This window comes from Anastrepha ludens, chromosome 6 (assembly GCF_028408465.1).
Source record: "Anastrepha ludens isolate Willacy chromosome 6, idAnaLude1.1, whole genome shotgun sequence".
NCBI lineage: Eukaryota > Metazoa > Arthropoda > Insecta > Diptera > Tephritidae > Anastrepha > Anastrepha ludens.
Genome location: NC_071502.1, coordinates 34,644,826 through 34,671,358, shown reverse-complemented (window position 1 = coordinate 34,671,358; position 26,533 = coordinate 34,644,826). Strand labels below are relative to the sequence as shown.

General features: G+C 36.0%; 2 protein-coding genes across 4 annotated transcripts; one reads left to right on the top strand and one right to left on the bottom strand.

The window, feature by feature from the left end:
- The first annotated feature begins 389 nt into the window (after positions 1-389).
- LOC128866132 (alpha-1,3-mannosyl-glycoprotein 2-beta-N-acetylglucosaminyltransferase) lies at positions 390-7,059 on the top strand. 3 transcript variants are annotated; one of them, XM_054106639.1, is made up of 9 exons: positions 390-570; positions 653-1,096; positions 1,953-2,740; positions 2,807-3,087; positions 3,160-3,309; positions 4,511-4,615; positions 4,687-4,777; positions 4,835-5,005; positions 5,070-7,059. In XM_054106639.1, the coding sequence occupies exons 3-9, from the start codon at positions 2,201-2,203 to the stop codon at positions 5,181-5,183; spliced, it is 1,452 nt and encodes a 483-aa protein (XP_053962614.1). In that variant the 5' UTR covers positions 390-570; positions 653-1,096; positions 1,953-2,200; the 3' UTR covers positions 5,184-7,059. The 3 variants fall into 3 exon arrangements, with proteins under 3 accessions (XP_053962614.1, XP_053962615.1, XP_053962616.1); XM_054106640.1 differs by having other exon boundaries at positions 637-1,096; XM_054106641.1 differs by lacking the exon at positions 653-1,096.
- Positions 6,929-25,322, bottom strand: LOC128866133 (ventral anterior homeobox 1). Its single transcript, XM_054106642.1, has 3 exons — positions 24,905-25,322; positions 8,068-8,216; positions 6,929-7,936 (listed from the first exon to the last, which is right to left on the bottom strand). The coding sequence occupies exons 1-3, from the start codon at positions 25,194-25,196 to the stop codon at positions 7,088-7,090; spliced, it is 1,290 nt and encodes a 429-aa protein (XP_053962617.1). The 5' UTR covers positions 25,197-25,322; the 3' UTR covers positions 6,929-7,087.
- Positions 25,323-26,533: the final 1,211 nt, after the last annotated feature.

Sequence of the window (26,533 nt, the reverse complement as noted above, 5' to 3'; positions counted from 1 at the left end):
ATTAACCCACTCTGTGATCTGGAGTAACGCCGCCGTCATTAAGTCCTATTAGAGAAGAGTTGGCGGTATTTGCTGCATACTTATATCAACAGAAAATTAAATCAGCCATGTTTTGAATGTAAGGATGATAGATAGCAGGTTTGCTCGTTAGGTATGGTAAAAAAAATTGAGGGGAACTTTGGATTCTACGTCATTTGTTTGGTGTTTCACAAAAATTAATTTATCTTAGTGATACACAAACGAATGACGTCGGCATATCTGTAAAATTCGTTCAGAGCCGAATAACGGTATGCTATGTTGTACACATCTAAAAATATTTTCTCCATGTTTTGAGTGGTATGCATTATCTATTCTTCTTCTTTATTCGACAGTCACAATAGCCTCTTTGACGCAGCTGTCACTGCTGCTCTGTATACAAAACAGCTGTTGATGAATACAGATCTGTGACGTTTCCATCTTCAATTCGGTAGCAGATATTTAATTTAAAATAGTGAAATTTTTCACTAAGCCGCTAAAAATTTAAACAAATATTTACCACTAAAAAGTACAATGCGCGATTTCGAATATTAGGTGAGCCCAGTGAAATCTAAACGGTGTTATTTACGTATTGCTTTGACGTCAAAAATATTTAATCAGATTATTTTGTCCGCAGAGCTTGTGCGCATATGTGGCACAAGATTATCAAAAACGAGTAAATCGCTGAATTTCTGTTAATGACTAAAAATTTAGTCTATGCGGCTTAAGCGGTCTCTTCAGTGGTGTAGATGTAGTAGTGGCGCGAATAGCTCCAACTGAGAACGCAGTGATATCAATAGGTGTCGTACGGATGGCTACTAACCGAGCGGGGAGTATGTAGATACCCATCGGCGGCGTGATGCCTGCCCCATTTGCATGTATTTAAACTTGCCAGTGGAGCGTTAAATTCTAAACTCGGTTTTGGGAGATTGGTGAATAATATTTTGTAGGAGTATCGAACTATGGTCAGCAAGCAGAACGGATGTGGGAGTTTCTAAAAGAAAAACACCTGCCTTCATTGCATATTTGATATTGACGGGGTTTTGGAAAAACATATATTAATAATAAACCTATAAAAATGGTAAGCCTTTTATTCTTAACGGAAAACGTTACGAGTGATAGAATGTTCGGTTTCAAAAAATACGTACACGTACATATATGCATTACAACAAATGAATACCAACTCACTTTAGTGCAATCATTATTAGATTACAATAGAATAATTATTTGAATATTCCACTTACTCGTGTGTATTACAAACCTGAAGAGCCACAGCTCGAAACCAAAAATATGCATGAATACGTGTATGTTTTTGTTTAAATATACAATAGCGTAATTAAAGTAATGCTTATGTGTTATTGTGAGGGGTAATTAAAGTTTTTTCGTAGGATGAAAGCAGAAGTTGTGAAACCTTTTAGTTGTGAAACTTTGAGAATTGCTCTGAAAAGCGAAAGATGCTTAATTAGATAGGTCTTTTGTCCATCGACATTTTCGAGTGCTTTTGTAATATATGGAAATCACCACAAATATTGTGGGTAGTTGAGGAATGCTCTTCATTTTCAAAAACTAGGAAAAACTAGTTTTTTTCTTTCTATATTTGAGCAATGGTAATGTGTGTGTAACCCAGGACAACGAAACATTTTTTTTACTTTCTAATATATGTTAATCGAAAAATGGTATAACTGAATTAAACATTACGCATAATGTTTGCCTAGGAATATTTTAAGTCAAAAAATAACTTTTGAAGATGGTAACATAAATTATATTTCAAGAGTAAAATGAAAAAATTAAGATCTTGTGTCAGTACCTAAAACTCTGTTGGCCGGTATTATCAAATTTGTACACGACAATACGCCCACTGAAACTGTATATTTAGCACCATAACTCAAAATACGTATTTGACTGAGTTTGTGATATTATTGTGGTTTTATTTTCAGAAAAAAGCTGTCATATTCACCTGTGGAAAAAATCAAAAGCATCTAAAATATTCTGGTATTATGTATCGTTATTTGTGCCAGATTTTTATAACTTATTAAAAAAATTGGGAACGCATCACCGCAATAAAAATGCGAATACTAAGTGGTAAACAAAATTTAAAGCTGACAAAAACTTAAAGGCGCCAAAAATTGAATTTGATGCATTTCCTACCGGTTCAAATTGAAACTCCCACCTAAATCGCATAAAAATGCGTTCACGAAAGATCCTTATCATTGCTGGTTTTCTAACAACCTGGACTTTTATAACCTATTATTTTTTAATACGGAATAGTACCATGTACCCGTTGAAGGATCGTTTGCTCATCCAAAAACTAAATAAATTGGAACGTGAATCTCGAATTGAAAATAAAGAAAACAGTAAACTTGTAGGACAACTCATAGGAATTATAAAGGAAAAGATTACATCTGCTGACGTGGAGGAATCACAACCATTTAAGGAAACAAAATATCGGCCAGTGGGCATAGTAGCCATTCCGGGAGAGCAGCCACTAGGCTTAGAGGAACCGCGTCAAGCAAATAGCAATGAAGATAAGCGGCCGGAGGATGAGATAGGCGATAGTGGCAAAGGTCCACCAATCGTCAAACCGACCATGACTCGCATGCCTAACGGTGAGCCCGTTATACCGATATTAGTAATTGCCTGCAATCGTATATCTATTCGAAAGTGTCTGGATAATTTAGTGCAATATCGCCCAAATGCTGATCAGTTTCCAATTATAGTGTCACAGGTGAATTTGTCAAAAGTAAACCAAACTGATATTTTTTAAATTTGCGTATTTTTAACTTATTTGCAGGACTGTGGTGATCAACAAACGAAAAAAGCTATATTGAGTTATGAATCACAGGTCACACTGATCGAACAACCAGACCAATCTGATATATTAACGCCACCACGCGAAAAGAAATTCAAGGGGTATTACAAAATTGCGCGCCATTATGGGTGGGCACTAAACACCACATTTCAAAAAGGCTACGAATATGTCGTTATTGTTGAAGACGATTTAAACGTGGCTCCCGATTTCTATGAGTACTTTTTGGGAACACACACATTACTTAAGCAAGATCCGTCGTTATGGTAAATCGAAAATATACTCTAATTGGACGATTCAAATAAGTATAAATAAATGTGAATATTTACTCCGCTTAGGTGTGTCTCGGCCTGGAATGACAATGGCAAGGATAAGTTTATTGATAATACAAAGCCTGAAGCGCTATATCGGACTGATTTTTTTCCCGGACTTGGATGGATGCTTACCAGAAACCTATGGCAAGAGTTGTCAGTTAAATGGCCAAAGTCGTAAGTTTCATTAACCCTTTTCGCAACCCTATCGACAGCCAGGCGGCCATCAAATCAATGGAGGCAGTTATACTAAGATTAAAGGTTGCTCAGGAATGCCAGGCAGCTATAAATGGTATTAGTGCACTTTTTGTTGTTGTTGTTGTAGCAGCTTACTGAACCCTGTCAGTGCAATGTAGATTACCTGTCGTCTTCGTCTAGCTCATCTAACGGTAGGCCCAGGAAACTTGCTGTTTCTACAGGTTGGGTTGTTGTTGTTGTAGCAGCATAAACAATCCCCATACTTACATACGGGGAATGCTGCTGGAGTGACAGTCCTTGGCCGGATATAAATCCGGGTCGTTTCGGTAACGTAGAACCGGCTGTCGTGGAAACGTCGACATGTTGGGTCTTCACGATCAGCCTTCCGGGACATAGTGATATTGAAGGAAATTGCAAGGCCGATGAGCTAGCCAGAATATAATCGTCCACTGCTTGAAAACAGAGGCAAATATTCGAATTCCTATGGCAACTAGCAAATTAAGGATAAAAATTCTCTCCAGGATGCCCTCTCGAATGTCGTGGTTTAAGTCACCACTCATTGGTTGTAAGGTAGGCACTCTTCTAGGCTAGGAGTATTTTCGCTTGAACACTGCAGAAGTTGTAGAGACGAAGAAGAAGTAGAAACAGTAGAATACTTCCTCTGTAATTGTCCAGCCTTGGCTAGGAGTAGAACAAGTTTGTTAGGAAAATACCATTTTGACTCTCTTATGGAACTAGCCGGTGTTGGAATAAAACCTATCCTACGCTTCATAAGAGAGAAGAACTGGTTCCATGAAAAAAACGAACAGTAAGGTTCCCGTGTTACACAGTGGTACCGCAACGGACCTGCATGGTCTAAGTAAGTTGGCTACTCTAACTAACTTTATCCTAACTTTATAGTTCACAGGGGCTAACGTCGCTAATACACGGCAGTCATTTACTAGTTTATAGCGCCTAACGCCGTCTAGATATGGCATTCCCCTAACGTTTTGCAGTGGTGTTTATTGTTAGAGAAGTAAAGAGTTTTGTATGTGAATAAAAGCAACACAGAATTTGAAAGTCCAAAGTATGGTACTGGTGCGCCGTCGCGAAAGGGTTAAGAAGAGTGCATAAATATGTATTTTCTTATTTTTTATTGACCCATGTGATATTAAACTATACAAATTTTTTGCTCTGCCAGATTTTGGGACGATTGGATACGCCATCCGGAACAGCGAAAAGAACGAGCCTGCATCCGACCGGAAATATCGCGGACGAGAACTTTTGGAAAAATTGGTGTTTCGAAGTGAGTAACGGCTTTCCAAGTAATTTCTGTGGAACGTTTGCATCAAAATATATTTGTACTTTTTCTTCCAGTGGATTATTTTTTGACAAATATCTCAAGTATATAAAACTTAGTGAAAATTTTGTAAATTTTTCTAAAATGAACCTAAGCTATTTATTAAGGGTAAGTTGGCAGCTTAGCCACGTATCAAAATTTCACTATATGATGTTCCATTTTTAGGAAAACTATGATCGCATATTTTTGAATGACGTTTATTCTTACCCTATTGTAACATACGATGAACTACGCAGGAATCTCATTACTACCGATGGACCCGTTCGAATCCAATACACAACCAGAGAGCAATATAAACATATAACATCCATTTTAGGGCTGATGGGTGACTTCAAGGTGACTATCATTTACTTTTTTGTTGAAATATAATTTGTAAATATCAAACTTTTCTCTTATACAGAGTGGAGTACCGCGCACCGCGTATCATGGCATTGTTTCGTTCTTTTACCAAAAGCGTCGAGTGCACTTGGCGCCAAACGCTAACTGGAAAGGCTACGATCTGTCGTGGAGCTAACAGAATATTATATTCGTTTTGAATTTAAACTAGACAGCAAATTTTGAGAGCTAATATTTTTACTGTATAAAACTAAACATAGCGTAAAGAAGTACCACAAACCATTGTCATATGAATTTTGTCAGAAGTGTTTTTTCATACATTTTTATCTACTATATGTCTCGTACTCCTGTGCAAAGTGTATACATACATACATACCAAGCGGAATTTGAGGATGTGTTAAATATTTATAACTAATAGCCACAACCAAAAACTAAATTAAGTTAGATGCGTGTGAGTGTAAAGTTTGAATTTGAATTTGAATTTGTTAGTTTTATTTATATTTTAATAATAATATGTATGATTTACATGTAAAATAAAAACTACTACTATTTACACACACTATCATTTCTGTGAACTCGAGAAAACTGTAAAAATTCGTGCTCGAATTATTTTTGCTCATACGATAATTAACTAATTACATATAGTAGTAATATGCTCTCTAAAGGAAATATGCGATGTTATTTTGGGGGCTTTCCCTCTGTCATAGGTAGCTAATAAGTTTGCCAATACAAAAACTAAGATTTTTGTTGAATACAAGCGCATTTGTGTTTTTTCCTATTTACCAAGTAACAAATTGTTGTGATTTGTATGTGTATTCCAAATAAGATTTCTTCCAGAATGACATTTAGTTGATACTGATACGTGACATATTTTCAATAATATCTATGCACCAAAGTCTGGACCTTCGTTTAAAATGTATCAGCTGCGCCACCAAAACTTATGTATATATTATACCGTGCGATAAAAATCAACTATTTCTGTTGTACGGGAAAATTCATATGAACGTGAAACTATAGAACTTATATAGTAATGCTGCATACTCAATTTTTCTCAAAAAACTAAGTTTTTAAGAAATATATTTAAATACTTACACTCACTTACATATACTCTGCAACTTGTTGTTGTTGTTATAGCAGCAAAAACATTCCTCATACATGTACGGAGAGTGCTGCTGGAGCGACAGTCCTTGGCAGAATATATAGTAAATCCGGGACGTTCCGGTAACGTAGAACCGAATGTCGGGGGAGCGAACTTGTTGTTGTCGTTACAGCAGTTTAAACATTCCCCTTGCATGTACGGGGAGTGCTGCTGGAGTGACTTTTCAACTTGTAGCAGTTTAAACATAGCCCTTGCATGCACGGGGAATGCTGTTTCAGTGACAGTACTTGGCCGTACATAAATTCGGCTCGTTCCGGTAACGTAGAAGCAACTGTCGTTGGAACTTTTTAGCTTCGTTCATCCTGCTGTTTTATAAAAAATGTAAAACATAAAAAATTAGCTTTCCTCCTATGAATTAAGTATACACCTGGATACTATCAAATAATCTATATTTGCCTTGCCGAAAAGTAAAGACATTTTTTTCTTTATCTGGATATATCCCCTGCCGTTGGATATTAATGTTAATGTTACAAAGTATTTGTCGAGAAAATGAAAAGCTGTTTAAACAGCTTTACTACATATAAAAAATTTATAGTTTCACGCGCATATGCAGTTTTTCCTGGATAACTTTCGCTGTCGTACGGTGTTATCTGAAAAAATATAAACGCATAAAAAACGCAAGAGTGGCGTGGACGGTACAATTTGGATAATATGGAAATATGTACATATACACAGAATCGTTACAATATTGCCGTTATTGCAAAAGAACCTTTAACACTGTTTGTATATTTGAAATAGTAAATAAATTATTTTATTGTGCCACACTAAGTTCTTGTATAGCAATCGATATTAATGATTAATAATTAAATAAGATATGTATTTAAACCAATTTTTGTCCTGTAATTTTTAAGTACCAACAACTAAAAGTAAATATACTTTATAAATTCTTTAAATAGTTCTATGTGTTTATATTAGTTCTAATTTCATTGAGAAAGGTGCATCTCGGGTGGCTCATCGATTTGTTCACAATCAACGTCGCTGCAATCCGAGTCGGATCTCGAAGGCATCAAATGATCCCGTTGACTGCGTGGTGCGCCCAGTTTTTCGCTTTCAATTTTATTGGCGTTCTTGATTCTTTTTTGAAGGAAGTTGGCATTCGTGTCGCCAAAAACTCGTTCAAGTTCCGCCAGCCCATTCGAGGTCGACGTATCTTCTTCTATTGGTATCGTTGCGTATTTCAATGCTAAATAAGTGTCATTCACTGTGGCTTTTGTTAAGGCGTTATCGTTTTGGCAATACGAGCCCACAGCTGCTGGCGCCATAGGAAGGGAGTTGTACTCCATAAAACGATCAACAAAGTCGTTTGAGTGCCTATAGTACTTTGCTGAGTGTCCAATTTGTGTCGCGCTATTCACGTTATTGCCAGCACAGCTGGCGTTTCCACCAGTTGCGCCCGCTAAACTATAAGGCAGAGCGAAATTTAGCGGTTGACCGCGTGCTAGGATGGCGTTCCGTGCACTCTCAATCACTGGCAACGGAGGCATTAAAGCCGGTGTCGTTGACGGAGCTGAGGTTATTGGTAAATTGTTGTTGTATGGCCGCAGTGTGGCAGCCATTGGAGATGTTGCTACACCGCCGTTTAACATGATCGATTGAAATGGTGTGGGACCCGCGGGTGTTTGACTGAAGAGCCAGAGACGATCGCCAACCACCATAGGACGTGCCAAACTGCCTATACCCAATTGGGCGTAATAGTGGGAGGCCAGAGTTTCGACATCGGCCGTGTATTTCCGTTTCCATTTGGTGCGCCGATTTTGAAACCAGATTTTGATCTGCAAGAATACACCGGAGAGATCAAAAATGTAATTCATTGTAGAAACGGAAGGAATTTGTTTGTATATGGCACATAAAATTTAATAAATCATCATTAGACAATATAGAATCATGATAAATCATATAATACCTGAGTTTCTGTCAAATGTAATTGCTTTGCCAGTGCTGTCCGTTTAGCGACCGAAAGATATTTACCGCGCTCGAATTCAGTTTCCAATGCTTTGATTTGGGAGGCTGAGAAAGCGGTTCGTGGTCTCTTCTTGCGATCGTCATTACCACCTGAAAAAAAAAAATGGATATGAATGCAACAGAATTGGTAGGATTTCAAAATAGAAAATAATTTCGTTAGACAAATTTTAAAATATTACACAGAGAGCCATGAATCAGTGCATAGAGTTTCATTTGCATTTAGAAAACCAAGTCAGGGCGAGTATCGAAGAGCCACAATATCTGTGCTTGATATGCTGCTCCACAAATGGAGGGTTGTTGTTGTTGTAGCAGTATAAACCAAGCACGGGGAATACTCCTGGAGTGACAGTCCTTGACTGGATATAAATCCGGGTCGTTCCGGTAAGAAATGGAGGACCTTATAGTTTTATGCCGGCTCCGAATGGCAGCTGGCAGTCTTTACTTTTTCGGTCAAACCCTCTCGCTCATATACTACTTACATACATATATAACATATACTTAATAACACTGTGCAAGTTCAAAATGTGGGCAACGATTTTGGCAGGTCATCTTTCTTAATTGATTGAAGTGAAGTTTCTGGGCAACAAGTTCGACGGCCAACAGTCCACGGCCGGGGCCCAACCGGACATCGTGGACAAATGAAAATATTGAACTCGTCGCTACCAGTTTGCACGAAAATCCGCGTGAGTCCGTGCGCAAGAGAGCGGCTGCCCCTGGACTTCCAAAAACTATTTTGTCTGAAATCTTGGGGATGGATTTTAGAGTTCGCCCCTTTAAAATTCAAAACGTGCAAACGCCTCAGCCTAACGATTAATTATGATTACGGGATTAGTAGGCTGGGTTTCTGGACACGAGGGACATGAGGGAAATGAAATAGCGGACCATCTAGCTAAAAAAGAGGCTAATTATTCTGAGCCTTTCTGTGGACATACAAAAAGGGTCACATTAACGAATTTCTCAGAAAGTGGGAGGAGAAGAAATCACTACACTTTAATTCCATTATAATTCAAATTAATTATCTGTAAATTTTGTAATTTTGTCTTCCAAGTCCCTTGAAAGGAATTGAAAATGTAAAAAAAAAATTGTCAATTGAGTTGAAAAGAATTAGAAAAATGTAATTTTTATTTCCAATTCCATTTCCAAACCCTTTTTGGGAGTTTGTCGAGCTCCTTCTCCCATTTTTAGTGTTTGTTTTCATGTTGTTTCACAAATACAGGGGCCCAGATTTTTAGGCCGACTCCGAACGGCAGATAGTTTTTATGAAGAGCCTTTTCGCTTGGAGGTTTACCAAGCCGAGGAGCGACTGCTATAAGAAACAACTTTTTTATCATTTGGCATTCAATGCACGGAGATTCGAACCTACACAGTTTCGAATGGTAGTCACGTAGCCGACAAGACGTTGGTCGCCATTTATGAACAGAATAAAAGGTAATGGAAAATAAGTTCATTCGATGCTAAAAATGTCACCTGTGAGCATCGCGGTCAAAACTGCCCATGCGCATGCCGCAATCAGAGTGAGGGGATCGGGTCAAGGATTGACTTCACTTACAGGCACTCAGAAACTCTGAGTTTATCCGCCTGAGGACTGGTTAATGTGCAGCCACCTGATGTATTAGCCACCTGCTGAATTTCATCAGCAGCATTAAGCGATTAGCATAACCGTAATTCAGTCATCGTTCGGCCATTTGTGCGCGCTGACAAATTAAAATCAGCTGGACAACGTGCACCCTCGCTATTTGTTGTACTGTTGGACTTCTATTGTTTTCCGAGATGTCCTATGAAATTGCCTAGCTTGCTTTCTGGTCTCGTTCATACATCTTACTTTTTCGAACAAATTTTCCCTCATTTGCAATTTGAAGTTAAGTAATTAAATGCTTTGTCTTCCCCTTCAACACATAAACAACAAATACTTTATCTTTGCGCTCTTTTCTAGCACCTGTATATTAAAAAAAATGTCAACTTCGCTAGTCAACCTCGTAGTCATTGCTATCTAATATTAATAAAAACTTGGAAACGAACAAAATAGCTTTGGCAAAAAACAAAATATATTCTATCTGCTTCCAATTTTAGTATATTTTCCATATTTCAGATTCAACTACGGATGTTTTATCGGTCGAACGAGAGGTAAACTTGTATCTTGCCGATTCTTTCTCTAATAACTTCAAGAAATTGAAAGATTTGCCGCTGCTAAAAAAATCATTTCGAAAGCCAAACATACCGTTGACCTCCACCGGTGGAGAGATTTTCGTTTGGGGGTACTGTAATTACTCCAACATCACGATTCCATGTCTTCTCTGAGGATCACTTCGAAATGCTGACTTTAATGAAAGCCAACGCCCTTTTTCTTAAGTGATTTAGTGAACACCTGTTTTTCTCCTTGTTTATTTGTTGTTTATTGTTTGTTGGTAAATTTTACAAATAAAAAAATAATATTTCTTTCTAACTATTTTTTTATTAACTTTTACAGTATATAAGTTACAAAACCTAAAAAAAATCGAATGTGCTGCTTTGATTTTAAAATTTTACGACGACAAAAAATTCATATTCGTGAATGAACATTACTTCTTTCAATGAACGTGCAAACAAGTTACATTACGAGCACAAATTAATTTCAATTGCAAAATACAATTTTTGGAAGGGAGTTAATGAAGAAAATAGGTAAGGAAGTTCTAAATTCGGTCCAGATCAATCTGTATTTATATGTGCATATCTGCACACATTTTAGTAAAATTAAATTTGGGCTTGCTGTTCATTTTTCCGATTTCGTCAATTTTCTACAGAAACCTTGCTGAGTTTCGCAAAAATATCTAAACTTTTTTTCGAATTATAAGTAGCTTGGTAACAATAGACGGACGGACGGAAATTTAGTCTTAACATATAAAACGTGGACTTTACACGATCTCAATAATATTGAGGTTGGGGTTTTAAGAAATCGTTACCAAAAGTGGGCGTGACACAGCTCATTTTCAAAATTTAACTTATCTCGTATCTTGTTTTTTTGTTTGGGGTCGTCGTTTGTACCAAATTTAAGTAATGTTTCATATATCATGTACCATATAACAGAGCTACTATCAGCAATATGCATATGCTGTTGCTCCTCGCTCTGTAATGTATGGGGAATGTTTTACAGTGCTCTGTACCATGTAAAAGGTTTTCCAATAACAGGTGTTATCTATCGCTATCGAGAAATGATTAACGATTTTTTATGGCCGGAATTGGATGGTATTGATCTGGACAACGTTTATTTTCAACAAGACGGCGCTACCTGCCACACAAGCAACGTGTTATCTCTCGAAGAGGTGATTACAATTGGCCACCGAGATCTTGTGATTTAACACCTTGACACTTTTTCATTTGGGGCCACGTGAAAGATGGAATTCGTAAGGCTATCGAGGACATAGGGCAGCCACTTTGCAATTCGGTTATGGAAAATTTCATGAAAAGGATATTGTCTTGTAAGCGTGGTCGTGGTGGTCATTTGCTGATGTTATTTTCCACTATTAATAGCATACGTTTCTCTTTATAATGAAATAAACATCATTTATATTAAAAAATAGCATTTTTCGTTGAATATCAAAATAAAACCTCTTATTGGAAAGCCGTATATAAAACGTGGATTTTATTTAAACGACCTCAATAATATTTATGTTGGGCTTTAATGAAATCGGTATCGAGATAGATAGATTTAACTAATATAAAAGTGGGCATGACGCAGCTCATTTTCAAAAATTTTACAAATTTAACTACGGTGTCATTGTTTTTGTATGGGTTCATCATATGTACTAAATATTGTTTACTTATTTATAACAGAGATACCACCAGAAATATGCACTACATATGCACTGTTCCGCAATCTGTAATATATGGGGAATGCCTTACATTGCCATGCTTTACAGTACCATAAAGAACTCTCGATTTTTTCGCACATTTTCGAACAGCCCGGGCGTATGAGAAATGCGTACTCGCACACTTGTTAAATGCTCAGTATCCGAAAATATTCGAACGTGAGTTCCAGCAATTCGATTTTTTTAATAATATGAATGCGGCTTCTGTTGATTATTTTGACTTTCTTGTCAGCACTTGTTTTTACAAATAACTCATATACAAATTATTCATACACTGTGCCAAGGCGGATTCATAGAAACAAACATCGTTGGATAGCTAAAGAAAAGAGACATTAAGTTTGTTAAAAATAGGCATTCGTCGTATTGATGAGGTTATTGACGGGTTATGGAAAATACCGCGTAGACTTACAGGAAAGTGTAAGTGTCCGTACGAGTCTAAGGCCCTTAATATAGTCTGACTATCCGACATAATTTTTATTCTGGCATTTAAGGCCAAATTCTCCTGCCCTATTCAAATTAAAAATAGATCTTCTACTTGATATCTTGTATTAAAAAATAACATGAAAAGAAAGTAAATACTTAGCTTCATATTAACTTCGTATTAATTAAAGATATCTTCTTTTAAAATTTGGGCGGCTCCTAATGGACTTTTTTCCTTTAATTTTATATAGAATCCGCATCTGTACGAACCAAGTCGTAATAAATTGATCCGCTTTAATCCGCTTGCTACCTTAATCTTGGCGTTGATGATTGGGCTTGCGTAACTCTATGTAGGGTAGACAAATGCATTTTATGTTGTAAAAAGCTTAGAAATGTTAAAAAACGGTTGCAGAAATGATACTCTAAGCAAAACAGCTGTTTACGAGTGGCATGAACGCTTCAAAGAGTAGTGGCAGGCCGTCGGCATCGAAAACTGATGAAAACATCAAAAAAGTGAAAGAAACGTTGATATATATGTATATATATATAATTGGTGCGTACACCCTTTTTATGTGTTTGGCCCAGCTCCTCCTCCTATTTGTAGTGTGCGTCTTGATGTTGCTCCACAAATGGAGGGACCTACAGTTTCAAGCCGACTCCGAACGGCAGATATTTTATGAGGAGCTTTTTCATGGCAGAAATACACTCGGAGCTGGTAGAGGTCTTGAACATTGTCGGTCAATCCGTTCAGGACATTATAGTTAATAATTTGCGTTGGCGTCGTGTTGCTGAATTTCATGCAGAAAAGAGACCGCGTTGACATCCCCAAGGCTTAATCCGACCCAACATTCATTAAATGCATCATTGCGGAAGACGAGACGTGGGTTTTTAAGTATGACACGTAATTCAGACATCAGGCGAGTGAGTGGAGAGGTCCAAGTGCACCAATACCAAAAAAAAAAACGTCATTCAAAACAGAAAGCGATGTTCATGGTTTTTATGAATTACAACGGTATTGTAAGCCACGAACTCTTTTTCTGGAGTTCAGACAGTTAATAAAATAATGACTATTATTTGGGCATTATAAGAGCAATTCGGCAAAAAAGAAAGTATTTGTGGGAAAACAGTTCGTGAATTTTGCACCATGATAACGCAACGTTCGTCAGCGCCATTATTGCTCGTGAATTTTTGACCAAAAACGAAGCGAAAATCACCCATCTGCCAAATAATTCACCTCATATGGCTCCCTGCGATTTTTTTCCGTTTTATCGAGTCAAAAAGTCACTACGGGGAACCACTTCGGCCTTTCAACAGCCGAAAGGAAGTAATGGAAAAATCGAACACGACTCTGATGACAATACCGAAAATAGGGTCCCAGATATGTTGCGAGAGCTGGATCAAACACCGGCATAACTGCCTTGCAGTTGATGGAGAGTACTTTGAAGGCGAGAATATCACTTTTGAGGAATAAACTTATATTTTGATTTTCTAAATATAGGGTTTTTCAGTAAAAGCGCTTCAACTTTTGAACTTTTTTGAATAAAACACAAACGGTTTGACTTTTTTAACTAATTTTTTTTTTATTATCGAGTTTGAACATATGTATACATTTAAGTATGAAATTCGATTTCTTTTGCATGACCACCGCGTGCACGTTTTACGAAGTCCAATCGTTGAACCCAATTTTCGACCAATCTTTTGCATAAATCGGCCGAAGTTCCAGCAATTTCGCGTTCAATATTGGCTCTGAGCTCACAAATCGTCGCCGGCTTGTTACTGTAGACTAATGACTTCACATAACCCCAAAACGGGACGGCTTGTTAAATGGACCGTAAAATGGCCGTAATGCTCTTAAAGTAGCAGCAACAGAACGATTATTTTCATAAAAAATTTGCACGATTTGCAATCGTTGCTCAAGTGTGTAGCGTTCCATGATGAAATGTATACTAATGAAGTTTACAAATGACAAGCGAAGAATAAAAAATATTGCGTCGTTCGCCCTCCCTATCGGAAAAAAGTTGAAGCGCACCTATTGAATAACCCAAACAGCTGCGAGCCCCTAAAATCTTCTGGTATTGATGACACCTTCCCGCATTACTCTAAACCGCATAGACCTGCTTCTAGAACCACTTACAAAGATTTCTAGAACAAGTATTATATATCACATTATGAAAAGTGGTATTTATACCGGATACAAGAAACAAGGACCCATCTACTCTGAATCCATGAAGGGCTATTATGTGCAAATTTATTGTATAAGTACAAAATTTTTTATTTTTTGGAAAACGCACACAAAAGGTTATCATTTTGAAAAGTTTAATTTAACTACACTTTAATTTTCAAAAAATCCCTTTTATAGAGCGGAACCAAAGACATTCCGTCATTTTCGCAGTATTGTCAATTCTCTAAGGCCGAGCGTAATCGCATCTCCCGGTTATTTTAATTTATAATAAAATCGCAAACAATTAAAATTTTTAGTTACTTCTCTATATTATTAAGCGTGCGATGTGTTTGTACTATAGGTACAAGTATAAATGTATGTATGTATGTATGTATGTATGTAAGGACCAGTGTATTTATTATATTAAAACGGTTTCATTCTTTGTACTAATTACACTTTGATGAAAACCATTTGCACATTTGTACTTGGCTAGCCCGTTGATTGGCAGCAGATAGCTGCATTTTTCATTTGTGCAGTATATCCATGCCAGGCGAGTACGTACACAGTTGCCAAAAATATAAGTCTAATTGACTATTATGCACGGCACACTCGACACTTGTGCCATAACAAATGATTTTACAAATTTTTGTTAAATATCTTCTTAAGAGCCAAAAATCACATGGTGTTGACATTTTTTTCATTAACGACGAAGGCAGACGAACTATGCACAGGGCTACCGCGATAATGACGCTAAATAGAAATCAGAGCCGGTCGCGATAGCGGCAGATATGTTTGTTTTACTTGGGATTCATATATATAAATGGAAATTCATAAATTTTATCTTATGCTCTTTAAAACTTAGGTATTTAAATATTTAATTTAATCATAGGAAAAAATACAAAAATATTTAATTGTATTTTTGAATTAATTTCATGCTCTGAAAATGTTCTACACTTATTCTTGATTACAAATAATTAAGAGGATGAAAGTTAAATTATGACTTATTTGATTCAAAATACGGTCTTAAAATATTACAAAGCTGCATTTATAGGAGTTGAAACATGCAATTTTAGGTGCCACAAAAATTTAAATTGTGCAATTGATAGTTGCGCTTATCGAGACAGCACTGTACCTGTCTATTTGAAGCTCAATTCAAGCGTTTTGAAGATAAATATTCTATATTCTAAATCTTTTTGAAGTACGCGCTCGTGACAAACAAAATCTTTTAATCATTCATCGGTACGACAAAACATCCGAAGGTGTGAATAGCAATCTGTGCTCACAATAGGACGGGCATAAAGCGAAACTTATAAAGTAGAGTTTTTGTTCATCAAAGGAGGAATCCGAAGTGGCAATAGTTATAATTATTATCGGTGTTAACAAGTCTGTTCATGAATAAAATGAAAATAGTTTGTAACAATTCCTACAAATTATCAATTTTTGGTGTTCATGTATCCCAAAAACGTGCAAAGTAGGGGAAAGTGAGAGCGAAAAATGGCATTTCGTTTTGAGGGGAAGTTACAAGATTTTACTGAATACACTTTTACTTCTAAGAATTTGCAAGTGAGAAAAACAGCTGATCACAAAGTAAAACACGAATTAAAATTTGCAAATTGAGTTAAAGTTCTAAAATTAAAATGGAAAATGAAAGTAAATATATTCTAGATAAAATTTATAAAGTTTATTTGAAGTTATATATTAAATAGGAATCGGTCAATGGTACAGAGGTATGTACTTCTATCCTCCATAGCCTCCATTCCTTGGTTATTAACTAATCTTGCAATATATGTGTTTACATACATACATACATGCATAGACGGAAGCATAGCTGTCGAAATCTTGTAATCTGTTTATCATTCTTGGCCTTTGTCCTCGTTAACTACCAAACCCATTCGATTCGCTTATTTATTCAGCTTAGAAAATAGTACAATTTGGCATATGCAAAGGTGGCTGCCGTGGATTGGTGTCTGCCTACCATTCAGAAGTGCATAGTGCATGACGAAACGCACGTATCGTCGACGAAGGTAGCCGTTATGCTATTTTTAGAGACCGGAATGTCAGATGTGAAAAGCACTTTCCTGTGGAACCCCGGCATCTGTTGGCTTATGGCTTGAATAAGTTCCATCGCGCTTGATCCTGAAGTATCTATTGTTTAAATACGAAGTTAAAATTTCCAAAAATTGCTTTAGAAGCAAGATCTTTAGCTTATTGTGTAGCCAATGTGTAGTTTCCTGCCATGACTTATCGAAGGCCTGAGCAACATCGAGAAATATGGAAGTGCATACTTTTTTTTTTCGATTGCGTCTTCTATTACGCTTGTGATTCTGTGCACTTGCTCAAATATTGAGTGCTTTGATCGAAATCAATTATAGTTAGAGCAAAGAAATTGGACGGTATGGTGACACTTCGTGAGGACTTTTTCCAGGTTTTGCTATCATTATTACTTCTGAAACTTTTCAGTACGCTGGCACATATTTTAGCTTTAAGATTTCTACGGTGATAAGATCCATGTGTTTTGTGATTTAAACATGATTTAAGGAGACTTATTTCATGCTTAATCTCTGACAGCGAAGCCAAAGAGAACTGATTTTCAACTTGATGTATGCTAGTGGGCAGTGGTTCTATCATATATAAGTACCATAGGTGGGCACACTGCATTATAAATTTACTGCATTACAAATAGCAGTAAGCAGTAAAATTTTACTGATTACTGAAAAAAATTTGCATTACCAGTACACTTTTACTGATTACTGAAAAAAATTGCAGTAAAAATATTTTTTTACTGATTACTGAAAAAAAATTGCAGTAAAAATATTTTTTTACTGATTACTGAAAAAAATTTCAGTAAAAATATTTTTTTACTGATTACTGAAAAAAATTTGCATTACCAGTACACTTTTACTGATTACTGAAAAAAATTGCAGTAAAAATATTTTTTTACTGATTACTGAAAAAAATTTCAGTAAAAATATTTTTTTACTGATTACTGGAAAAAAATTGCAGTAAAAATATTTTTTTACTGATTACTGAAAAAATTGCAGTAAAATTACTGATAATATAATTTGATTTGCATTATCAGTATAATATTTACTGTTTATTGGAAGTCAAAATGTAATACACTCTCATCACGAAATTCAATCATTTATGTAAAATATATATATCAGATACACGTATTTATTCCCAGTCAATATATTGAATTAATGATTTACAATGATTTAGGATCTATAAATGAGCATGACAGTGATGAGGAAACTTACACTGACTCCGATTCAGATGCCTCGACAATTGTTTCAGGTCCTCAATTTCGATCTGTAACTCCACGTCTGTCGAAACATTTTCCTTGTGCGAGCCACACTCTAAATCTTTTGGCTTCAACCGATTTCAACAAAATTATGAATTCTTCAAGTCAGGATATAAAAGATATTCACAAAAGATCTTTCCAAAGGCAAAAAATCCTTCAATTTAATTGAAATTTTTTATATTTACATATTTTCTTACTGCACAGATGCACACAACTTTGGAATAAATGCAATAGACCGAAATTTGCAGAAATAGTTAATGGAGTGATGAATGCGAATTTAATAACTCCATGCATAACAAGGTGGAACTCGCTTTATGATTCCGTAAATAAGTTATTGGAGCACAAAACCAATTTAGCGGAATTGTGTTTCCGTTTAAAAATTCCTACCATTCTCAGTGGTGAGCTTGAGTACTTAGAGGAATACGTAAAGCTTATGAGACCTATTGCAGAAGCAATCGACTTCCTTCAGGGTGAAAAGACCATGTATTTTGGTTATTTCATACCCACTATAGTGTCCTTAAGAATAAAAATGCGTCGTTTGGAGCCTAAAAGTTTTAAGTATTTAACCGAAAGTAGCAAAAAATTGCATGAAGCTTTGCTTAAAAGATTTGAAAAGTACTTCCTGATTCAGCCTGACGCTTGGGATGCTGTTATTGCCGCTATTTCTGTCCCTGACATTAAGTTGCGATTTGTGAAAGCTCTTTTAGAAACAGCTAAAACGCAAACAGAAGAGGAAGTTAAAAAAATGTTCAACATGTATGTGGTCAAGTATGGAAAAGTAGCCTGTGCCAAAACTCGTATTCTACCTCAACCCCCTCAAAAAACATTTTTTGACTTCGGGGATGAAAGTAATGGTAAACTTTTTACACTTGGTTTTCAATTAAATATTTGTTTTATGCATATATTTACTTAAATAGATATAAGCATACAATGTGGTTCCACTGACTCGGAAAATTATCTTCAAAAAACGCTCTTATACCTGGCCGAACGAGAAGAAACAACAAGTTGCCTAAATAAATATCAGGCTATTAAAAACGTATTTTTAAAATATAATACCCCGTTACCGTCATCTGCACCTGTAGAACGGTTGTTTTCATTCGCTGGAATTGTAAATCAGTCTAGAAGGCAAAAACTCAGCGATGCAAATTTTGAAATGCTTGTGTTAAGAAAGGCTAATAGCTAATAGCAAATCAACAATATTTTTACTGCATTTTTTTCAGTAATCAGTAAAAAAATATTTTTACTGCAATTTTTTTCAGTAATCAGTAAAAAAATATTTTTACTGCAATTTTTTTTCAGTAATCAGTAAAAAAATATTTTTACTGCAATTTTTTTCAGTAATCAGTAAAAGTGTACTGGTAATGCAAATTTTTTTCAGTAATCAGTAAAAGTTTACTGGTAATGAAAATTAAATTGCAATATCAGTAAAATATTATATTTACTGCATTCTTACTGTTACTGCAAAGTGCCCACCTATGATAAGTACATGGTTTCCTTCATAAAGCTTAAAGATTTTTTCCAAACGATTAACAAAAACTTCCGCTTTTTCAGTGTCGCTTGTGGCGTACATTCTATTGGGGTTTTTAATAGCAGTGTTTTGTACAGTTGGTCTATTTATGTAGATACTTTGTAGATTTTCACAAAGAATAAGCTGTGTTTTTTCAGTTGTTAGTACCTTAATAAAGTGATTGAAAGAAGAGTTTTTTAAATTCCTAATTTCTTCGCGTAAATGTTGAGTCATTTTATTGAGTAAAATTTTCAGCGCTGGTATCCGGTTTTATTGGCATTTTTTCCTTAATTTTCTTTTTTCGGCTATAAGTGAAAAGATTTCATTCAGAAAACGAAGTCCAAGTTCATTTGATTCTCGAACTGGTGGGCTATGCATGCGGCATTTGCATTCGTTGGATAAGAAAAAGTACTTCGTAAAAAATGTCATTTTATAATATTGTATAATATGTCGTTAGAGAATTTTATTATTCAACACTTTGGTTGAGTGTGCATTTAAAATACTATACTACCAATCAGTAATAACAAATAGGAGGAGGAGCTCGGCCAAAAATCAAAAAATATATATATCTACTTATATATTGGCTTATGCAAACAATTGCAGTTTGGACGATGAAAACACCTGATGGATGAGGCGTCCCTTGGAATGTTTTAGAGATGGCTTCTGTGGAAAATTTTTGTACCTTTGCACGTTGGCGACGGCACAGCTATTTGAGCTTTACCGAGACATAAGTAAATATAGTGCAGCGAATAAAGATCCATTCAATGAAGTACCTGCTGGTGATAGCAGAGGAAAAAAAGGCCGTTGAAAAAGAAGGAAGGCGTTGTAAAGATCGATTTCGGTTACTGACGCCCAAAGCTTACCCGCAGGCTCCTTACTTGAGTATTGTGCTGTCACTGGAAAGTTTGCTACACGGCTTTATACAAATATATGTATGCACTTCATCACTTCTCAGTTGACAAGGAGCAAATGATGAAATTAAGTAAATAATAATTATTATTATCTATTTTCCCATAAATACCAAAATTTAATAACTTATATAAGATTTTTTTAATTTTCTAATTTTATTTTCAACCTTGCCTAGAAAAAAGTCATCAGTTGACGCGGTTTTACGTAAAAACCAACTTGTCACAGATTTCTGCAGGAGCAATTAGGGAGGAAATTTGGTATCTGCTGTTAATATGAAATTAATTCAAATAAAAAATCCAAAATGGTAAGGCCAACTAATGTGTGTTTGTGTATCGGAGGAGGGGTGTCCGTCAACAACGAAATTCCACACAAAGCAAATATATTCTTGTTTTATAAATTTCGAAATATTTTGTGTTGAAAATCACAAGCACTTCTTGCTACAGAGTGAAGCGTTATTTGCTATAAATTATTTATTTTCTAAAATTTCTATATTCACCTTGTTGAATTTCTTCGAGATTGTCATATAAGTTTAATTTATTATTTTTCTTTTAGTTTTGTTGCCTTTCATTTCAAATTGAGATTTAGAGTGGTAAAACTGTTGCTTAAACGGTTTTAACGTAAACAATTTGATGTATTTGATATTCACTGTTAGTTATTTTGACATTTTAAATAAACAAGTCATCATCAGAGGTGTAAAGAACTTTGCGTAGAGCTTATTTCACTATAGATATCATAGTTTAAATAGTTGAACCGTTATGAAAAAATGAGTACAGGTAGTCTAAAAAGTCCGGCAAATATTTCTAGCAAGTAAAACACCTCCTTTATGTTTTTAATGAGCTTTATTGAACTAAATATGTGTCAATTAAATTGATATCCATTATAATTTGCCATTTAGGTTATAGGTTTTTGGCATTTTTTTGCAGAGCCATTGACCCATCAGCGTAGAACTTCTGAGTTTTCTGACCTGCAAACAGTTTCATTTTAAAGACTTCAACCTTTCGGCATCAATTTAATTGTTGGCTAAGGTAGGTAGCTAGGTCTGGTGGCTGCCAATATGACTTGACCTGCCGTAGGTCCATTGTGATACCAATGTATCCTCTCTGTGGAGTTTTAGCAGGCATTAAGAACGATCATTGTTGAATTTCGGCCATATAAATTTGCTTAATTTGCATGTTGATAGGTTTCGCCATTTTGAGTTTACTGTTCTAACAGTTTCCTTATCTATCAGTTATTTGCAAGTGGCTCTGGGCATGGGTATCAACACTTTACCCGAATGAATAGTTGTGTGTAACCTGGCACCCAAATGAGGCTTACATTGACATACTGGGATAAGTCATTTAGGAGTTTATAACATTCTATGACTGTTTTCGACGAGTGTGTTTTGGACTCTAGCGCTTGTATTGCTTCCTGAATGTCTGAATAAATGAGGTATTTCCTTCCACCTACTTTGCTATCTAATTTTGAAACATCTGTATAGATAGTTCTTTCCTTTTTATTTTCAATAAGGTCGTTAACCTAACATTGTGATAATGGATTTATTTAAATGAGTGCCCTTGATTTAACAAAAGTATGTTTTACAAGGAATACAGGCGAATTTCTCCAAGATGGTCGAATGACTTTTACGGGTCGTTCTGAATGAGTTTATTTCTGTTAATCTAAAAGCTGATTTGGCAGCTACTTGCTTACTGAATAATTCGATTGGTAGTAAGTTCAGCATTATATTTAATGCAACTGTAGGCGTAGTTCTAAGGGCTTCACAAATACAAAGACTGACCATGTTTTTGATGCCTGCCTATTTAAAGCCGGCCACCATACCAGTACGCCGTAAGTTAGGATTGGTCTTACTACTGCTCTGTAAAGCCAATGAACAATGTAATGGGAAAGTCCGATTAAAGTTGATCCGATTAATCTTTTACAGGGCAAAGTGCTAAAGTGGTTTTGCTTAGTCCCACTAAACACGCAGCGTTGATTAATAGATATAAATTATTCGATATATTAATTTTTTTCCTGTGGCTCTTAGTTTAGGCAGCCTCGACATATCGAGCATCTTTTTCTAATCAGCGTTCGATGGTTTTAGTTTATGTAGTTTATTTATGGTTATAGATCATTTATGACAGTAATCCTCAATGTGTTTCCGTGATTTCATTGACTTTTTCTGTGATAAGCTTATCCTCCCTTTTTTATGGTAAAAATGCTGAATGGGACGAAAAAGTCTAAACTTTTTCCTAGCCTTGAAGTGTAAATAACTTTTCATTGAACTATACGAATTTCCATTTTTTCATTTGGAATCTACGATCTATCTATCTATCTTTTTTCACATCCGCTGTAGTTTCATCAGTTGGGATATACAATAAAAAATACTTAAAAATGTATAGGATAGGGACTTGCTAACAAGTTTTGACATTTATTTGTTTCTTATATGGTTTTCTTTTTTTTTTTTTGTTCTGAAAATGTAGATCATTTCCACATAAAACCGAAACCGAAACCAATTTTTCAAAAACTTCACAAAAACTCAAATTAACGGAAAAAATTCAATAAGTAGCTCAGTAAATTTTGGTTCAATATAGCGCAAATTTCAAGTGGCTAAAAAATCGCGTAAGCGGTTATCGTGCTAATCAAGAAGAAGAAGAAGAATAAATTCCGCTGACTTCTGGCAATTTTTTTGCGGCGGTCTTTGCATTTCTCCATATAATGAATGCTCGACATTTTTTTTATATGGAAGAAAACACCCCACAACGTCAACGCGATCGTTGAGTAACCTGAAACATGCATTTTATTATACTAAAATTCAGAGAGCTTTTCTAAAAAGTGTGAAATTTTTATGGAAATTCGTTGAACTTTTTTAAACTTTCACAAAGTTCGAAATTTGGTTTTATACAGTTTTTATAGGAGAATAAGCTATAGTTTGATAAAAAAGTTATTGAATTTAAATAATAAACAAATAAATTGTCAAATTTTTTCAATAAGCCCTAGTGATATAGCTATTTAACGCAGATACAAGACATATGAGAGTTTAAGGTCAAAACTTGTTTACCCAATTTTTTTAACTACTTTGTTTACCTATTTTCAAATCTAAAAATTGTCTGCGATTGACGTGAGTGCAGTCACGGAAAGCAATAGAAGGTGATCTCTAACTACTAACTGCGCTCTGGCCAAAACTGAATCTTAAAAGGACAAAATGTCTGCTTGGATTCAAAAGATCAATTACCAGCGTCCTCACAGGTGTTATAACGGGTAACTGCACTATTGGTACCATAGCCAGTAGGATGAGGGTACCTCAGTGTAACATCTGCAGAAGTTGCGGAGATGAAGAAAATGTTGAGTCGGTACAACAACTCCTCTGCGAGTGTCCTGCACTTCAAAGAAGCCGTGCCAAATATCTTGGCGATTATTTCTTTGATGGCCTGGGGAATTTGCAAATTGTATCACTGGAGCGGCTAGTTACCTTCTTAAAAAGATCTAAGTGTGCTTAAACCACGCAGTTAGGGCATGGAAATCAAAAGCAGGTATCACAATGGGTCTTACAGCCACCGAGTGTCTTATGATAGGCAAGCAACCTGGGTAACTTAATCTAACCTGAACCAATCTTTAAGAGGTTTGCCGCAAACATATTAGTTGAAAAAGAAGGCCAATTTTAAGTTAAAGTTAAAATTTAGGCCAATACAGAATTGAAATTTATGTCAGCAAAGCTTGGTTTTTATCCAAGGCAGCTAAAATTAAGATTCACAAACGGCAGTATACATAGGTAGGTGGATTTTATTTTACAATGGTAATAGAAGTAGTAGATTGGCGTACACATTTTTGAAGGCCTCTAAATTCTCGTTATTTTCTTTTATGACGTTACCGAGTGGCAGATGATTTTTATGAGGAACTCTTGAGAAATATACTCCGTGCCATCGTCTGCCAAGAGGTGAACACAAAACTTACTGCTAGTATGTCACGCTCAAGAAACCTCAAAAATAAAACCCATGACCAAAATAGGTCCCAAAAATTGTGCATTTCGTTTGCAAAGGGACTATTTACCAGAAATATGGTTGGAAGTCATGCGCGAGGATTGTAATTTACACAAAGTTGGTTCAATTTGTCGGATGGATAAACTTGCTGTGAAAGTAGGTTACGTCTCCTTGCTTACATTCTGTGCGATCTCTCGGAGGTTTACGAAATGTGTTTTACATATTTCGAAATCTCAGAACTTCTTAGGAAGCACAGGCGCAGTAGAGCTGTGGTTCAAAAAACTTTCGGGATTAATGAAATTTCCTCGCATCCATACATGCATTTTCGTGGTGTAGGTGTTGGAGTGAATGTCGGTACGATGTTCAGACCGTTGAATAGTTGCAATTAAAACTTTAGTCCAGATATTAGTCCTTTAGTCAGTTAATTATCTAGTTAGTATTGAATTTTAATACAGGAGTAATCGTGAGCTGGTAACCTCGGGAGAAATGGGGAAGAAATGTATGTACATAGTTCGTAAGTCAGCTCGATACCGTCAAAGTTTGCAAGTTTGCTCATGGTAATGACCGAAACTGGGAAATTTATTAATAGGCGATGAGAAAGAAGAAGACAAATTGAACGTGCAAAAGATTTTAGTAGCTTGATCATTTTCTTAAAAACCTTCAGGTTTACATATCCACTTACTGTTGCCATCTTCGGATGCAGCTTCACTTTTCGCATCGTCAATACCATCTGCTGTGCAGCTCGATGCCGGACTTGATGCCACTAAATCTATATTTGTTTGCACTTCAATATCGCCACTTTCATTTCTAATATTTTCATCATCTTTACTTTGCTTCACAGTTTTCGCAGAAATTTGTGCCGAATCACTTAACACCGCCAAATACGCATCACATTTGCTGGTATTGGGCTTTGATAAAATATTCTCTATTGAGAAGTTATTCTGAAAACAACGCACCACAGAACGCGTATCCATTTTGAAACGAACTTGAGCTTGTATTGTAAATTCTATTGCAGAATAATTTAATTTCAAAAGTAAACTTTGAGTTTAGGTGTAAGCAATACAATTAAGCGGAAATGCGCAACGCACATCCTTCACGGAGCGATGCTTCACATCTAATCTGCTGTAATTAGGTGATCAGCCCGAGAGATCTGCCGCGAATGCGAAGATCACATTAGTCGAGCACCAGAGCAGGACGGCAGATATTTGATTGCACCGCACGTAGGATCACTCAAGTGTGAAAGTGGGTTTGTATGTAAATGCGTATGTGTGAGCCTACAAGAGCAAGCATATCATTCGAATGGACTGCCTCCGACGACGTTTCCCTTTCACTGGCTGTGGTGGGCGTGTCGAAGACTTTTCATTTGTGCACATGCGACGTCTTGAAGACAAATATTTTCCTACGCAGCGGTTATTAGTTGCGTATATATTTCAGCTAATGTGCTACAAGTAGCGCAATTAAGAAATTGCCAAGCGTTGTTAAATGTATTTAATATTGGTGATTAGCAATTCGTTTTGTGTTATAAATAATCCACTAAAAAAAAAGAAAAATGTCCGCTTATGGGTTAGGTCGAAAAATTTATCCATTTGGCTTGCGTTATTAAATTTATTTGTATTTGTATTGCAGATGCGTACGCAAAAGCAGTTTGATAATATATTATGGGGGCATTCTGATCGTTGAATCCATATTTGTCAACTCTACGAAGACGCGACCACTAAACTCGTATAGCCCTTGTGTTGCCACAAAAAAAAATCTACATACTCTGCCACCCGGGTACCCCGATGGGTATAAGTCCTCTATATCTCGAAATAGTTGTACACATTCGATAAATATTTATTTATTTATGTTGTAAGAACTCTGAATACATCAATAATATTATACACAGCAACTTTCGTACTCCTATATCAGTATCTCATAGGAAAAAAGTTATTCAACAAAACGCCGATGTCACCCGGGTACTCGGGTTGCAACACAAGGGATATGGCCTCTGGTGACGCTCCAGCATGCTGTCCAGCAAGCTTATATGTGTGCGTGTCGGGTGCTTGACGCTAATATCTAAATTTTTTGATTTTCATCAAGCAAAAGCCGACAACAAGTATGTGTGACACGAAGCAAGTACGAGTGTCACCCGACACGCACACATATAAGCCTGCTGGACAAGCATGCTGGATCGTCACCAGAGGCCAATAGACACGAGCGGATGTCACAAAATCCACTTGTCAAATCGTTGACTTTCGTAAATTTATTACAAGAGTTTATGCTAAATTAAATAAATTTTTTAAATCTAAATTATATACAAACATTTCCTAGA

Excerpts from the sequence above, each read along its gene's own strand:
- LOC128866132 (XM_054106641.1), top strand. The coding sequence starts at position 2,201 with ATGCGTTCACGAAAGATCCTTATCATTGCTGGTTTTCTAACAACCTGG. Across the intron at positions 3,088-3,159 it reads AAGCAAGATCCGTCGTTATG|GTGTGTCTCGGCCTGGAATG; the intron begins GTAAATCGAAAA and ends TACTCCGCTTAG. Across the intron at positions 5,006-5,069 it reads GGCTGATGGGTGACTTCAAG|AGTGGAGTACCGCGCACCGC; the intron begins GTGACTATCATT and ends TCTCTTATACAG.
- LOC128866133 (XM_054106642.1), bottom strand. The coding sequence starts at position 25,196 with ATGGATACGCGTTCTGTGGTGCGTTGTTTTCAGAATAACTTCTCAATA. Across the intron at positions 8,217-24,904 it reads TGCATCCGAAGATGGCAACA|GTGGTAATGACGATCGCAAG; the intron begins GTAAGTGGATAT and ends TTTTTTTTTCAG. Across the intron at positions 7,937-8,067 it reads TACATTTGACAGAAACTCAG|ATCAAAATCTGGTTTCAAAA; the intron begins GTATTATATGAT and ends GTATTCTTGCAG.